Genomic DNA, 14,042 nt, shown 5'->3' with positions numbered 1-14,042 from the left:
CAATTTTAATGGATACATGGGTTGTTTTAAAAATGTTGTGTTTTGTGGTTTTAGATTGTACGCCGCAGGCAGGTTTTATCTTGTTCTGGATGATTATGTAAAGCGCTGTGCAAAACTTATGGCGCTATATAAATAAACTTCAATAGTAATAATAATAAAGTACAATGACTTACTGTGAATCCAAGTTGTTAGAATGAAGCAGCACAGTCTGGACAGATGTGCGACAAGAATGATTTCTTTTGCGCGATCAGTGCTGTTTAAAAACCGAGGCCGGCTATTTCTCACAAGAGGAAGAAGTTGCAAACTCCAAAATGACCTCCCGACCCTGAAAAACAGAATCTATGGGAAAGAGAAATAGTTGTGCGCTTTTTCATATCTGTTTCACAAGGGAACATACTGTTCCGGCATGCCCTGTGCATTAGCATTAAGCTGGCAAGGACTTTGCACATAGGCTTTTAACAAACGCTGCCTGGCTTTCCTTTTGTGTTCCTTGTTCACACAGCGTCCACCCTTCCTTGAGAGATACCAAGCGCATGTTAGGCGCATAGCCCCAAGGTTAACATGCTCAGGCACATACCAGGAAAGGGCTGGGGCTTTTTTGGCTAGCGCCATGCAAAGAAAGCATGTTCCAGTGGCTGCAAGTGGCTGTGCGCTCTGTGCATGCGCGAGTGTGCGAGCATCTTTGTGCAACTGAAACATGCACACACCCAGTTTTGCAACAACAAAAAGTGGGAAAACTCCTGAAATGTTGAAGAATTACTTTATTTTTTACCAAAACGAAAAGAAAAGTCGATAAGCATCTCCTTTTCTATGCTTTTACTTTGCAGAGGAAAGCAAGGAAGTCATAAAAGAAGACAATGATAGCAAATAGTTGTACGGTTTAGATGTATTATTAGTATTAATATGTATGTTAAAATGTATTTTTTTAAAATATGTAAAATGATTGTCTGAAAATTGTCAAGAAACCCCCCCAAGAAAACATGCACACTCCCCATGCATAACAACACAGCATCTATATATCTATATAACACAGATATATATATGTCTCCTTGCTTGGGAAGGGCAAGCAGGAGATATAAAGTGGGGTAAAGCGATACCCGGCTTCTGCGGAGACCAGCTTAAGTTGCCTGTTGCAACAGGAGAAGTTCACTCCGGGTGTCCCTTGACTTCAGCAATGCCTCCTTTGGCATTTGACCTGGCAAAAGGGCAACGGATCGGAAGTTGAGAGAGAGAGAGAAAGAGCAATGGGAAGCCCTTGCGTTTTGTTTTGCTGCTCAGGCCGTGTCTGCACTGCAGATACAATCCAGTTTGACACCGCTTTAATTGCCATGGCCCCATGCTATGGAATCCTGGCATGGTTTGAGTGTTGGGCTCCGGCTCTGGAGACCAGGGTTTGATTCTCCTGATCAGCCCGGAAGCCCACTGGATGACCTTCTCATGTCACACTCTCTCAGCCTCAGAGGATGGCGATGGCAAACCTCCTTTGAGCAGATCTTGCCAGGGGAAAAGAAACAGGATAGGTTTGCCTTAGGGCCATCGCTGTAAAACAGAAGCCACTGGAAGGTAATGTGAAGAAGTCAAAGGCTTTTGTGGCCGGCATCCATAGTCTTTTGATGGTGTTTTGGGGCTCTGTGGCCAATGTTCCAGAAGAGTGTCTTCCTGACGTTTCGCCAGCGTCTCTAAAGATAGTCTATGGCATTTCTCTCAAGATGCCAGTCACAGATGTTGGCGAAATGTCAGGAAGACACTCTTCTGGAACATTGGCCACAGAGCCCCAAAACACCCTCAGAAAACTAACACTGAAAGGCACACGACAACAGACTGTAGTGTTGTTGGAATGAAAGCAGCAACATGACTGCAAACAGCAAAAACACACATATACAACCACTGGAAGGCACACAACAAACTGTAGCAGTGCTAGGATTAAAACTGCAACGTGATTGTAAACGATGAAAATACTTAAATCTGAGGGTGTGTGTTTGGACTGTTTGCAATTGTGTTGCTGTTTTCATTCTAACAATCCTATACTCTGTTGTTGTGTGCCTTCCAGTGGGTTCTCACTTATGGCAACACAGAGATCAATATGGCAATATAAAAACCACACCCCATATATATATATATATGTGTGTATGTATATGTGTGTCTGTGTATATACAGACACAAAATAATAGTATACACATGTGCATACACTATCTGGAATATATATGTGTATATGTGTGTGTGTGTGTGTGTATATATATATATATATGTTCATGTATGTGTACATATGCACACACACACTATCTGGAGTGTGTGTGTATCTGAATATGCATGAATACATAATACACACACACACACATACATATATATATATATATATATATACACATACATGCATATGCTATTGAATGTGTGTGTGTATGAATATATCAATACATAACCTAATGTGTGTATTTATATCATGTGTGTGTATCAAGTATATGAATATGTAACACAGACATCATATTTATACACAGAGGCATATACTATCTGGAATATATAGATATGAATACATAATATGTGCATGTATATAGTGTGTATTATATATATATATATATATATATATATATATCTATGTGTATGTATATTGTATAATATCTATCTCTCCATCTATATGTCTGTCTATATAATATACGTGTATCTTTATATATGTGTGTGTGTGATATATGCCCATGTCCATATCCATATCTATGATCTCTCTCTATGCTGTGACCAGGCCCACACTCTTAGGATCCGGAGGAGCTCTTCTTCCTTTTCCAGGCCAGACCCCCTAAACCCTGGGCTCCTCTCCTTTCGGGGCTGAGGAGGAGGAGGAGTGTGCCTCCTGGGCGAAGCGCGCGCTCTCCTCCTCCTCCTCTTTCTGCTGCTCGCTCCCGACCGAGGCGCGCCCCCGAGGCCCGCTTGGCTCCTCCTCTTCTTTGCCGGCCGGCGCTTCAAAAGCCCTTCTTCTCCTTCTTCTTCTTCAGCCCCAGCAGCAGCAGCAGCAGCATCTGCATCGTCGGGGGGAGGCGGCCTTTGGAAGCGCGCAGCGGGCGGGTCGGAGGAGCCCCGCGGCCGCGTGCTTGGTGCCTGGGGCCCTCCCGAGAGGCCGGGCCTCCTTCTGCCTCTCCGGGGCCCGCTGTGCGCCCTGCGCCTTTCGACGCCCGAGGCGGAGGCGGAGGCGGCATGGCGCTGGGCGGCGAGGGCCTGAATCGGCGCCCCTGCTCGTCCTCTGGCCGCCCTTCCGCCGCCCAGGAGCCCGAGGAAGAAGGGCAGGGCATGCTGGGGTCCGAGGGGGCCGTGGAGGGGCGGGAGAACGTGGCTCTGCGGCGGAGCATCACACTCTCCAACGGCGTGGCCATCATCGTGGGCACCATCATCGGCTCGGGCATCTTCGTGGCGCCCACCGGGGTGCTGCGCGAGGCCGGCTCCCCGGGGCTCTCGCTGGTGGTCTGGGCGGCCTGCGGGCTCTTCTCCATCGTGGGCGCCCTCTGCTACGCCGAGCTGGGCACCACGCTGGCCAAGTCCGGGGGCGACTACGCCTACGTGCTGGAGGTCTACGGGCCCCTGCCCGCCTTCCTCAAGCTCTGGGTCGAGCTGCTCATCATCCGGCCCTCCTCCCAGTACATCGTGGCCTTCGTCTTCGCCACCTACCTGCTCAAGCCCCTCTTCCCCGACTGCCCCGTCCCTGTGCCCGCCGCCAAGCTCCTGGCCGCCCTCTGCGTCCGTGAGTAGAGCCAGAGGGAGAGCGAGAGGGAGAAGGAGAGGGAGAGGGAGGGGAGAGGGAGAGGAGGAGGAGAGGGAGAGGGAGAAGGAGAAGAGAGGGAGAGGAGAGGGAGAGGGAAAGGGAGAAGAAGAGGGAGAGGAGAGGGAGAAGGAAAGGGAGAGGAGAGGAGAGGGAGGGGAGAGGGAGAGGAGAGGAGAGGGAGAGGGAGAAGGAGAGGACAGGGAGAGGGAGGGATGGGCAGCAGAGGGAGAAGCCTCTTCACAGGGTGGGAGGGATGGCAGGAGTAGTAGGAGTAGTAGTAGTAGTAGTAGTGGGCTGCCTGGAGGGTCAGTAATCAATCCTCAGCCTTCTCTGCCCAAAAGTGCTGGCGGTGCCTCACCAAACTACAAATCCCAGGATCCTGTAGGACGGAGCCCTGGAAGTGCCACCATTCTCCCGGCAGCCAGCGCCAGATGCACCGCAGGACCTGCCTGCCTTGCCCTTAGCACTCATCTTCTGGAGAAAGGGGTACCTTCTCCTCCAAACTTGGGGGACTGCAGCTCCCAGAATCCTGCAGCCGTCTGCCAGGAGAGTTGTCAAAGGAAGGCCTCTGAGGCTGGCTGCTAATCATGCGCATCTGGTTCACATCCGAGGAAGTGGATGTTGGTCATGCTGCTTGCAGGAGTCTGCAGAGTTGGAGTCCACAAGAAAGGATGCTTGGCTTGACTGGGCTGAAAGGAGTTCCACAACTAGCGCAGCCCTTGCGTGTTGAGCATGTGCGAGAGCGCCTTTCCATCCTCACCAAGTAACCGCAGGTTGGGAAGAAGTAGGACCTTCAAGCCAAATACTCCTGGACCCACCAGCAGAATTGGGGGAGTGTGTGGCACAGAAACCGACCCAACCTTTAGATCTTGTACTTGCCTTCTATAAGGAGTAAGTCTTGGAGGGAAGACTCCCAAGTGTAGCCTAAAGGAAGGCTACTCAAAGTCTTGGTCCATGGACCAGTAATGCTCTGAACTGCAAGGCATTGGTTGCAAGTCTGTGCAAATCTCCAGGGAAGGCAGAAGGAGCTGTGGGCACAAATGTGGGCACAAATGTGGCCCAGTAGGGCACAAAAACAGCTAGTCCACCAGATAGCATGAGAAGCATAGAAGGCAGGTAGGTACTCAACATCCTGGACCATAGCCATATCTGAAGGATATGACAGTAAGAGGGTCTGTTTCTGTGCCAACGGACGGTTTCGGTCTCTTTCTGCTGTCGTCTGTGAAATAACCAGAATGTTTTGCAACGAAGAGGAGCTGCCAGGTTAGTGCAGTTTAAAAAGGAAATGTCTTGATGGGAAAGAAAGAAACATAAGAGGGAAAAAAAACCTCTGTTGTGAAACTGGGGCAGGAAAGTCAAGATGGGTTATAGGTGTTTCCGGACACGTGTCTAGTAGTAGTAATGCTGCAAGCGGTCTCATCTTAAGGGCAGACCTGTTGCAAAACATGACCGACTCTTCAATAGGACTGGCAGGGCTCCCTTGTTATAAAGGATGTCCCTACTTTGAGAATCAGAAAACATGTCTCTTGTAGGGCTGTCAGGTGTCTCTTTTTATAAGAGATGTCCCCTTATTTGAAGGTTGGGAAGCGTATCCTTTTGTATAGACTGAACAAGATGCCAAAGATAAAGATTCCTGTTCTTTTGAGTGTGGACAGTATGTTAATTTCACAGAGGAACGTAGGTTGCTCAATGGGCTGGAATTAATACTTTTGTTAGGCATTTGGCTAGAACACAGCCTTCTTCGTAGCTCTTTGCTGCACAAAGCTATTTTGAAAACCTGGCAATACAGGTTCTCTGGAATTGGGAAAGACTCCAAAATTGCCCAGGTGGGCGGCTGAGCGAGTGGCACCTTTGCTTTCTGACGCTTTGCCCAAACTTTGTTTCATGCACAAAATGATTTTTAAATATTGTGTCTAAAATTATGTCCAGGCTGTGAGTATAAACATCAGTGAATTGCGTGGGTCCCGTCTCCAAGTTGTTTCATGATGTATGTGCAAATATTGCCAAATCTGAACAACTCTGAAATCCCAAAACAGTTCTGGTCCCAAGCATTTCGGAGAAGGGAGACTCAGCCTGGATTACTGAGAGCTGGAAACAAACAGGGCCTGAAGGGAAGAAGCATTAGTAAACTACTAGGTCTATTGCTACCTGCTGAGCCAGCTGGAGAAAGAATGTAGGTTGTTTGGTGTTTTCTGGAAAGGCAGATTGGTCTAGTGCCTTAAAGCATGGACTGCATTCTCCCCCTTTGAGGAATCATCTTGTATGTTCTGAGTTTGTTCCTATGTAAAGCTGTCCTTCATACCGAAAACCAGTTGGATTCCTTTATTGATTCTGCCCACAACTAGCAAAAATATAACAGTGTGAAGTGGTTAAGCCCTGGCACTTAGAAGGTCAGCCCTTACCCTCTTTAGGTCAGTTTTCAGAGAAGGAGCTTAGTCCACACTCATTCTGTCTCAACCTGTCCTACCTCCCAAGGCTGGTGTGAGGCTGGAGAGTGGCGATGTCAAGCCCCTTCAACTCATTGCTGGAAAGGCAGAATGTAAACATGACAGATAAAGATAGCAAACCAACTATGTCAGGATTTGGGGTACAGTGATGCTGAACATACTTTCATTGGTGCCCAATGGAGTATGCCTTCATCTTGTGAAGAAGGGTGAGAAGGATGTGTTAAATAAACTTCTTCTTCTTGTTGTTGTTGTTGTTGTTGTTGTTGCAGTTGGCCCTCTATATCCACAGATTCAAGCATCCATGGCTTGAGAATATATATATATATATATATATATATGTTATTCCAAAAAGCAAACTTTGTTTTTGCCATTTTATGTAAGGGATATCATTTTGGTATGCCTTTGTATTTTATGGGCATTCTCCAGATTTTGGTACCCAAGGGCATCCTGGAGTCGAATTCCAGTGGATACCAAGGGCCCAGTGTGTTGTTGTTGTTGTTGTTGTTGTTGTTGTTTGAATGGGATCCCAGTTCCACTCAACTCGAAAACTTACACTACAACTTTTCCCACTCAGTTAGTCCCAAAGATGCTACAAGATCCCTTTGCATACTGCTATTCCAGACTAAAATGGCTGGGTCTCTGAATCCCTTTGCCATGGGCACATAAGGGAGGGGGACTTGTCCTCCCATATCAGAATCTTATCCTCCTAATGAAATCTTCCTTGAGCCCAAATTTCTAGCATTGCACCAAATTAGATATTATTTTAAAATGACGTTCACACCTAGAAGCCTTCGTTTTGCAGCGTCCTCTTTCCTTGGGTCACTTGGCCTGCCTCTTTTCTGAACTGTGTTTCCAAAATGCTCACCTGAGATTTTAAGTTATTGCAATGCTAGAAATTTGGGGACTTGAGGAAAGTTTCTGGAGAGGGGCAGAAGTCTTATTTGGGGGGCGATATTCTCATCTTTCTCCCCTGCCCTATAGCTTCGCCCCTGGATAATATGCAAGGGTTTTTTCTAGATGTTTGTCTATCTCTGCTCCAACCTCCCAACCCAAGTCTTTTATCAGTTTTCAAACCATTTTTGTATCTTAGAGAGGGCTTTGTTTCTTGGAGAGGGGGACTGTCCTCTTCTATCTCCCCACTTTGAATTTCCAGCCCAGATGGTGTTTGTCTGGAGGCAAAAGGTGCAAAGGAGAACCTTGGTCCTAAGAAGTTAAAAACTTTGACACCAGACTCTTTGTTATTGTTGTGTCCCTTCAAGTCATTTCTGACTTATGGTGACCCTATGGCAAAGCTATGATGGGGTTTTCATGGCAAGGTTTGTTGAGATGGGGTCTGCTTTTGTCTTCCTCTGAGGCTGAGAGAGTGTGACATGCCCAAGGTTACCCATGGCCAAGAGATTCGAACTCTAGCCTCCAGACCTAGTTCAATGCTCAAACCACTTACAGAAATTGAAACCGATGCGCTTTAAATTAATTAAGCGGCACACATTTAAACAACCAAAGTTATATTGCTAAAACACAGGTCAAGCAGTGTTTGGTTTGGTGGACAGCACCAAACTCCTCTTCTTCTTCTGGTTTATTTATACAGGTATAGCGTCATCCATTTTACATAGAATAAAACATTTATAGCTGTATAAAATTCTAAAATAAAATAAACACACTACACACAAAACAATGCAGAATAAAACCATATAGTCAATATAGATAATCAAGTATATTAAAGATATTTAATATAGTATTTATAAGATACTTACATTCCATAAAAACATTTATAAGACACTTTTATATGTGTGTGCATGGTGTGCCTTCAGGTGCGTTTCAGACTTATGGCAACCCTATTGCCTTTGCCATCCTCTGAAGCTGAGAGAGTGCGACTTGCCCAAGATGACCCAGTAGGTTTCATGGCCAAGCCAAGATTCGAACCCTTTCTCCAGGGTTATAGTCCATTGCTCAAACCACTACACCATGCTGGCTTCTTGGAACATTTGCATCTATATAATGAGTTATCCTGGATATGGGACCCAAATCCACACACAAAATTCATTTATGTTTCCTATTCACTTTATATCCATTGCCTGAAGGTAATTTCATGTGCAAAAGTTTAAAGAATTTTGTGCATGAAACCAAGTTTGTGTACACTCACACTCTTTGGAACAAAAGAACTGGCAAAACCACTGCTGAGCATTTCTTACCTAAGAAAACCTTAGTCAAACTACTACACCATACTGGCTCTTGCATTCCTTTAAAACAAACCCACAACTTTGCTTAGCATCCAGTAAGTTGCCAAAAGGCCAAACCGGTGCTTGCTTGGGTATCTTTTCTTCCCATTTTTCTCAGCTCATTTATGGGCTTTTCTTTCTTCCCTTGTTGGAGAGCTGACCTAGTAGGAACTCAACTTTGCTCTCCTCTCTTCCTTTTCAGCTTGCTGGGGAGGATTTTTTCGGCAGCACCCAACAGCTGTCAGCTCTGGCTTTGCAGATAGCCTTGGGCAAGTCTTGTTGGGTGGATGGGCGGGTGGCATATTTCATGTGCTCTCTGCCTCCTAGGAAACGCTTAAAAAGGTCCCTTGGCCAGCGTTTCTGGAGGCAAGACTTGGCACCCTTGTCCTTTGCCAGCCCAACAACGGCTCTACCCACGTGCCTCTTGGCACTGACCACGCTAAGAATGAATGCTTTTCTTGCAACTTGCTTTTATGCTCCCAGATGGAGCAAAAGGCTCTCTTCTCCTTCCTCTTTTGCTTTTAGGACTCATCTGCACTGCAGAAATAATGCAGCTTGACACTACTTTCACTGTACAGTGGGTCCTTGTTATCCGCTGGCATTTGTTTCCAGGATCCCCCGTGGATAACCAAACCTGTGGATTCTCAAGTCCTATTAAATGTAATACTATAGCAAAATGGTGTCCCTTATATAAAATGGGAAATCAAGGTTTGCTATTTGGAATTTATACCTTTTTTTGAATAGTTTCAAGCTGTGGAGGCTCAAATCCTTGGATAAGGAGGACCAACTGTCCTTTACATTTCTCCCTGTTAAAACTAATTTTGTTAGTTTCGGACCAACTTTCTAATCTGTTATTAGAAATTTTGAATTCTGACCCTGTCCTCTGGAGTATTATCTATCCCTCCTCATTTAATGCCATCTGCAAATTTTATGTCCCCTTTTCCATCATCCAAGCGATCGATGGAGATGTTGAACAGCCCTGGTCCCAGAACCCCACTAGTCTCGTCTCTCCAGGATGAAAAGGAGCCACGGATGAGCATCTTTTGGGTTTGGTCGGCCAACCAGTTGCAAATCCACCCAACAGTAGCCTCATACAGCCTGCATTTTACTAGCTTATTTGCAAGACTACCATGGGGGGACCTTGCCAAAGGACTTACTAAATCAAGACAGGCTGCAGGGCATCCAGGTTGGGGAAAAGCCGTTGCCCCAAACCGGCTGATCTGGAAAGAGCATGAGATTGTGCAACGTTTGGGCTGCAAGCCTCCCTTCTTTGCGGGAACAATAAACAGGCCTCAAAGAATAAGAGTCTGGTGCGGTTGTGATGTCACGGCCCTTTCTCTTTTCTTTTGCAAGCTTAATTACTTGTCAAATAAAAATGCAGGCTCCCTTTGCCTCCCCTGGCCTTTTTTCTCTCTAGCCGTTGAGGTCAGGGTTGTCAGATTGAGCAATGTCCAAAACAGAGGAAAGTGGAGGGGGGGGGGCGTGAAGGCGGGGATGGGATTGCCTTGATATTTTGCAATGGGTGACAGGGAAGGAATAAGAAATGGGGCAGAGACGCTGGTTGCATCCGCAGTGCAGAAATAATCCAGTTTGACCCCAGTTTAGTGCCGCAACAAACTGCACATTCCAGAATTCCATAGCATTGAGCCACACCAATCAAACTGGGACCAAACTGGATTATTTCTGCCCTGCAGATGCAGCCATTGAATGGGGGCTAGGATGCTGGAGCCAAGCTTAATATATAGCATCTGTTCTTCCTCACTCCATGGTTTGTTTTTATGTCCTCTACAAAAGTGAGAGAATAGTGCATATATAATATCGTCTCCCCTCCCCTCCTCTGTAATATTTTGGATGTTTTCCTACCTTGCAGGGTTGTTAAAACTCCTTTCATAGGACCCACTGAAGAAATGTCATAAAAGGGCATTTCTTACATTGACTTCTGTACCTTAGCAGATGAGCATCCCTTAAAATGAGCCATAGTTTGGCTTGTTGAATTTATTGCAATTTGTGGCTCCATCTTTCTTCCACAAACTATTGTTTGTTAGCTAGATGCAGGTTGGGTCTCCCTTTTCCGAAATGCTTGGAACTGAACGTGTTCTACATTTTGGAATATGTGCAAATACATAATGAAGTCTAAACAGGAAATTCATTTATTTTATAAAAACACCTTATATTCATAGTGTTGGACTGCGACTCTGGAGACCAGGGTTCGATTTTCTGCTCAGCCATGGAAACCCATTGGGGGTCCTTATGCAAGTCACACTCTCTCAGCCTCAGGGAAAGGCCATGGCAAACCACCTCTGAACCAACCTTACCATGAAAACCCCATGATAGGTTTGCCAGAAATCGGAACGGCACACAACACCCACGAAATAAATCTGATAGGTACCATTCCTGTATGCTTTTAATTGTACTGTTTTTAATGTTGTGAGTCGCCCTTAGTCCCAGTTTGGGGAAAGGGTGGGATATAAATAAATAGAAGAGGTAGTAGATAAATAAATACAATGATATCCTAGTTGTCAAGTGTAAGACTTAAGTACCATTTTTTGCCCTGAAGCCCTGCCTTATCAATAGATTTCTGTTCTAGGAGCTGGGTGAGATTTCCACATCTCTTGAACCCAGCTTTGAAAGATGGGTCAGCCTTTGCCCAGGATGCTATTGAGACATCCCTTGTGTTGTTGTGACCCGCTCCCTCCCATTGCATGATGTGGGATTATTGCTATGGCCATTGATTTTCCTGTGGCTACTGATGTGGGATTGCTGCCATGGACATTGATTTTCTTGCGGCCCCTGCCATTATAAATGCATGTGCCTCCGCTGCATCAGCGACAAGCCCCAAGTTCAAGATGTTTGGAGAGAGTGAGCCATGAAATGCTATGGGAGACACTAAGCATGTGCTAGGGCCAGAGCGGAACCGTGTGCTGTTGCTAGGCAACCCCGCACGGGTTCCGTGTTGCTCCTGGATTATAAAGGGATCAATAGGAGGCAGTGGCGCAGTCGCTCGGAGGCCACGCATGTGACCTCTCTGCTCAGCTTGCCGTCTTCTATTTTTATATTTATTTATTTTTCAAGGCTTCACCGGCTCCTCTCCCTATTCCCTTGCCCTGCGGGGTCTTTTTACCTTGGAAGAACCCTTGCAACCATTTTCTCAGGGAATCCCCCTGCATTTAAAAAATACATATACAGTCAGCCCTCTGTATCCATGGATTTTTGTTTTTAATCCATGGATTCAAGTACCGCGGCTTGAAACTATTTTAAATATATATACATTCCAAAAAAGCAAGCTTTGATGTTGCCATTTTATATAAGAGACACCATTTTACGATGCCGTTGCATTTAATCAGACTTGAGCATTCACAGATTTTGCTATCCATGGGGCTCCTGGAACCAAACCCCAGCGGATACCAAGGGCCCACTGTATATTTATATATCTATGGTGTACTGTAGCGGATTGTATGATTCTATGCATTTAGAGACTGGGGTTCAATTCTCAGCTTGGCTGTGGAAACTCACTATGGGTGACCACTGTATTCAGTGGGACTTGAGCATTCACATGCTCTCAGCCTCAAGGGAAGGCACTGGCCAACCTCCTCTGAACAAATGAATCCCATATGCAAAAGTTGTTATATGTAGTATAATTTTACAGGATATTGTGTTAATGCTTTCTGCATAACAAAACAAAAAATAACGAAAGACTGAAGCCATAAAAAAGCTATGACAACAGATGCAGAAGTTCTTTAATATAATTAAGCAAAATATTTAACACAAAGGAGCAGAAGGATGTTAAAAAATTGTAAAGACTGTGCAATAAGAAATAACAGTGTAAATAACATATATTGCTTATATTTTTTTAATGTGTATAAAAATAAAGTTAAACAAAACAAACGAATTTCATAGGTTTTTTGGGCTCTGTGGCCATGTTCTAGAAGAGTTTATTCCTGACGTTTCGCCAGCATCTGTGGCTGGCAAGATTTTTATTTATTTATTTATTTATTTTATTCATATTTCGTCTCTGAAGATGCCAGCCACAGATGCTGGGAAAACAGCAGGAATGAACTCTTCTAGAACATGGCCACATAGCCTTAAAAACCCACAAAAAACTATGGATTCTCACCACGAAAGCCTTCAACTTCACAGTGAATTTCATGGGGTTTTCTTAAAGGTGGTTGTGCCAGTTCTTTCCTCTGAAGTAGAGCCTACTGCACTTGGGATTCATTAGCAGTCTCCCATCCAAGTGCTAACCATGGATGACCCTCCTTAGCTCCCAAGATCAAGCCATGTATGTGAGAGCGTGCGCCTTCAAGTTGCTTGTTGACTTGTGGCCACCCCCTGGTTTTCTTAGCCAAGGAATGCTTAGAGGTGGGTTTGCCATTGTCGCCTTCTAAAATGCAGCCTACATGAAATGCTCCAGGTATTTATTGTTGTTGGTCTCCCACCCAGGTACTAACCAGAGTTGGTCATGTTTAGCTTCCAAGATCAGGTGGGAATCTGGTACCTTATGCTTGTGTGCGCATGTGTCTTCAAGTCACCTGTCAACTTATGCCAACCCCATAAATTTCAAAGGGTTTTCTCAGGCAAGGGGTGGAAGCCATAATGAAAGTTCAATGAAATCTTGCATGGTATATTTACCCTTCATTCAGGTTTCTTCCATTCCCTTCCAGTTCCTCAAATTCCATCAATTTCTAGAACTCGTTTGAAGGGTTTTCCAGTAACAGCTGAGAAAGGGTTGCATTGTAGGATGGAGGTTTTTGGCCCTGTGTCTTTGCTGTTTGCTATGCCAGCGTGGCGTAGTGGTTGGAGCGTTGGACTAGGACACTGGGTTCAAATCCTGGTTTGGCCATAGAAAGCCATTGGGTGGCTTTGGACAAGTCATACTCTCTCAGCCTCAGAGGCTGGCAATGGCAAACCCACTCTGAAGAAACTTGCCAAGAAAACCCCAGAATGAGTTGAAGACACGCAACAACAACATTGTGAACTGCTCTGAGTCCTAGTTCTGGGGAAAGAGCAGAATATAAATAAATATAATAATACTGTAATAATAATAATAATAATAATGCTGGAGCATCCATCTCACTGCCCCATTCCTTTCCAGCCCTCTGTCTTCCCCATCCTTTCCTAACCAGCTTTTCAAGGGACTGTGTAGCCACCTTCCTTGTGCCGACTTTGTACCTTTCTCAAAGCAATTCCTTCTGTTTATATTTCTTGGCCTGCTTTCTCCTTTCTTTTAAAAGAACCTTTTTACAGTCCCATAAAGCCAGGATCCCAATTGTACCCATAATCTCCCCTGTTTCAAAATCCTCAAATCTTGCAGTGAGCGGTGGATTTAACCGACCATGTGCAGAAGGGATAGATAAATATTTGCCTGGTTTCCAGGGAGTGGCAATTCTGCTTTTGACCATAATAGGGGGTCCTGATCTACTCCTCTGCCGGCACAATAGTTCAGAGCTGCTGCTCTCCTTGCAGCAGAACGATAAAAGTTTTTTTGCAGCAACGTACCTGTCTGCAGAAACACCTGTGCAGGGAAATGATGCGAGAATGTCTCCTGCAAATGCAACAGTTACCCAAATGTTGACTTCTTTGCTGACATGTCTTCAGCTGAGATTCTTGGAACAAAGATGGGGAACCTCTGCC

General features: G+C 45.3%; 1 protein-coding gene across 1 annotated transcript in view; it reads left to right on the top strand.

Moving 5' to 3' along the window:
* The first annotated feature begins 3,149 nt into the window (after window positions 1–3,149).
* SLC7A5 (solute carrier family 7 member 5) overlaps window positions 3,150–14,042 on the top strand; it is a 48,308-nt gene continuing 37,415 nt past the window's right edge. The window contains exon 1 of the mRNA XM_089476762.1: window positions 3,150–3,724. Within this exon, the coding sequence (XP_089332888.1) occupies window positions 3,184–3,724 (541 nt within the window). The 5' untranslated portion in view covers window positions 3,150–3,183. The remainder of the gene's footprint in view (window positions 3,725–14,042) is intronic.

The sequence above is a fragment of the Sceloporus occidentalis genome, unplaced genomic scaffold, assembly GCF_023333645.1.
Source record: "Sceloporus occidentalis isolate IW3139 unplaced genomic scaffold, rSceOcc1.0.p SCAF_10, whole genome shotgun sequence".
Classification (NCBI taxonomy): Eukaryota; Metazoa; Chordata; class Lepidosauria; order Squamata; family Phrynosomatidae; genus Sceloporus; species Sceloporus occidentalis.
This window is presented reverse-complemented; position numbering and strand designations above follow the sequence as displayed.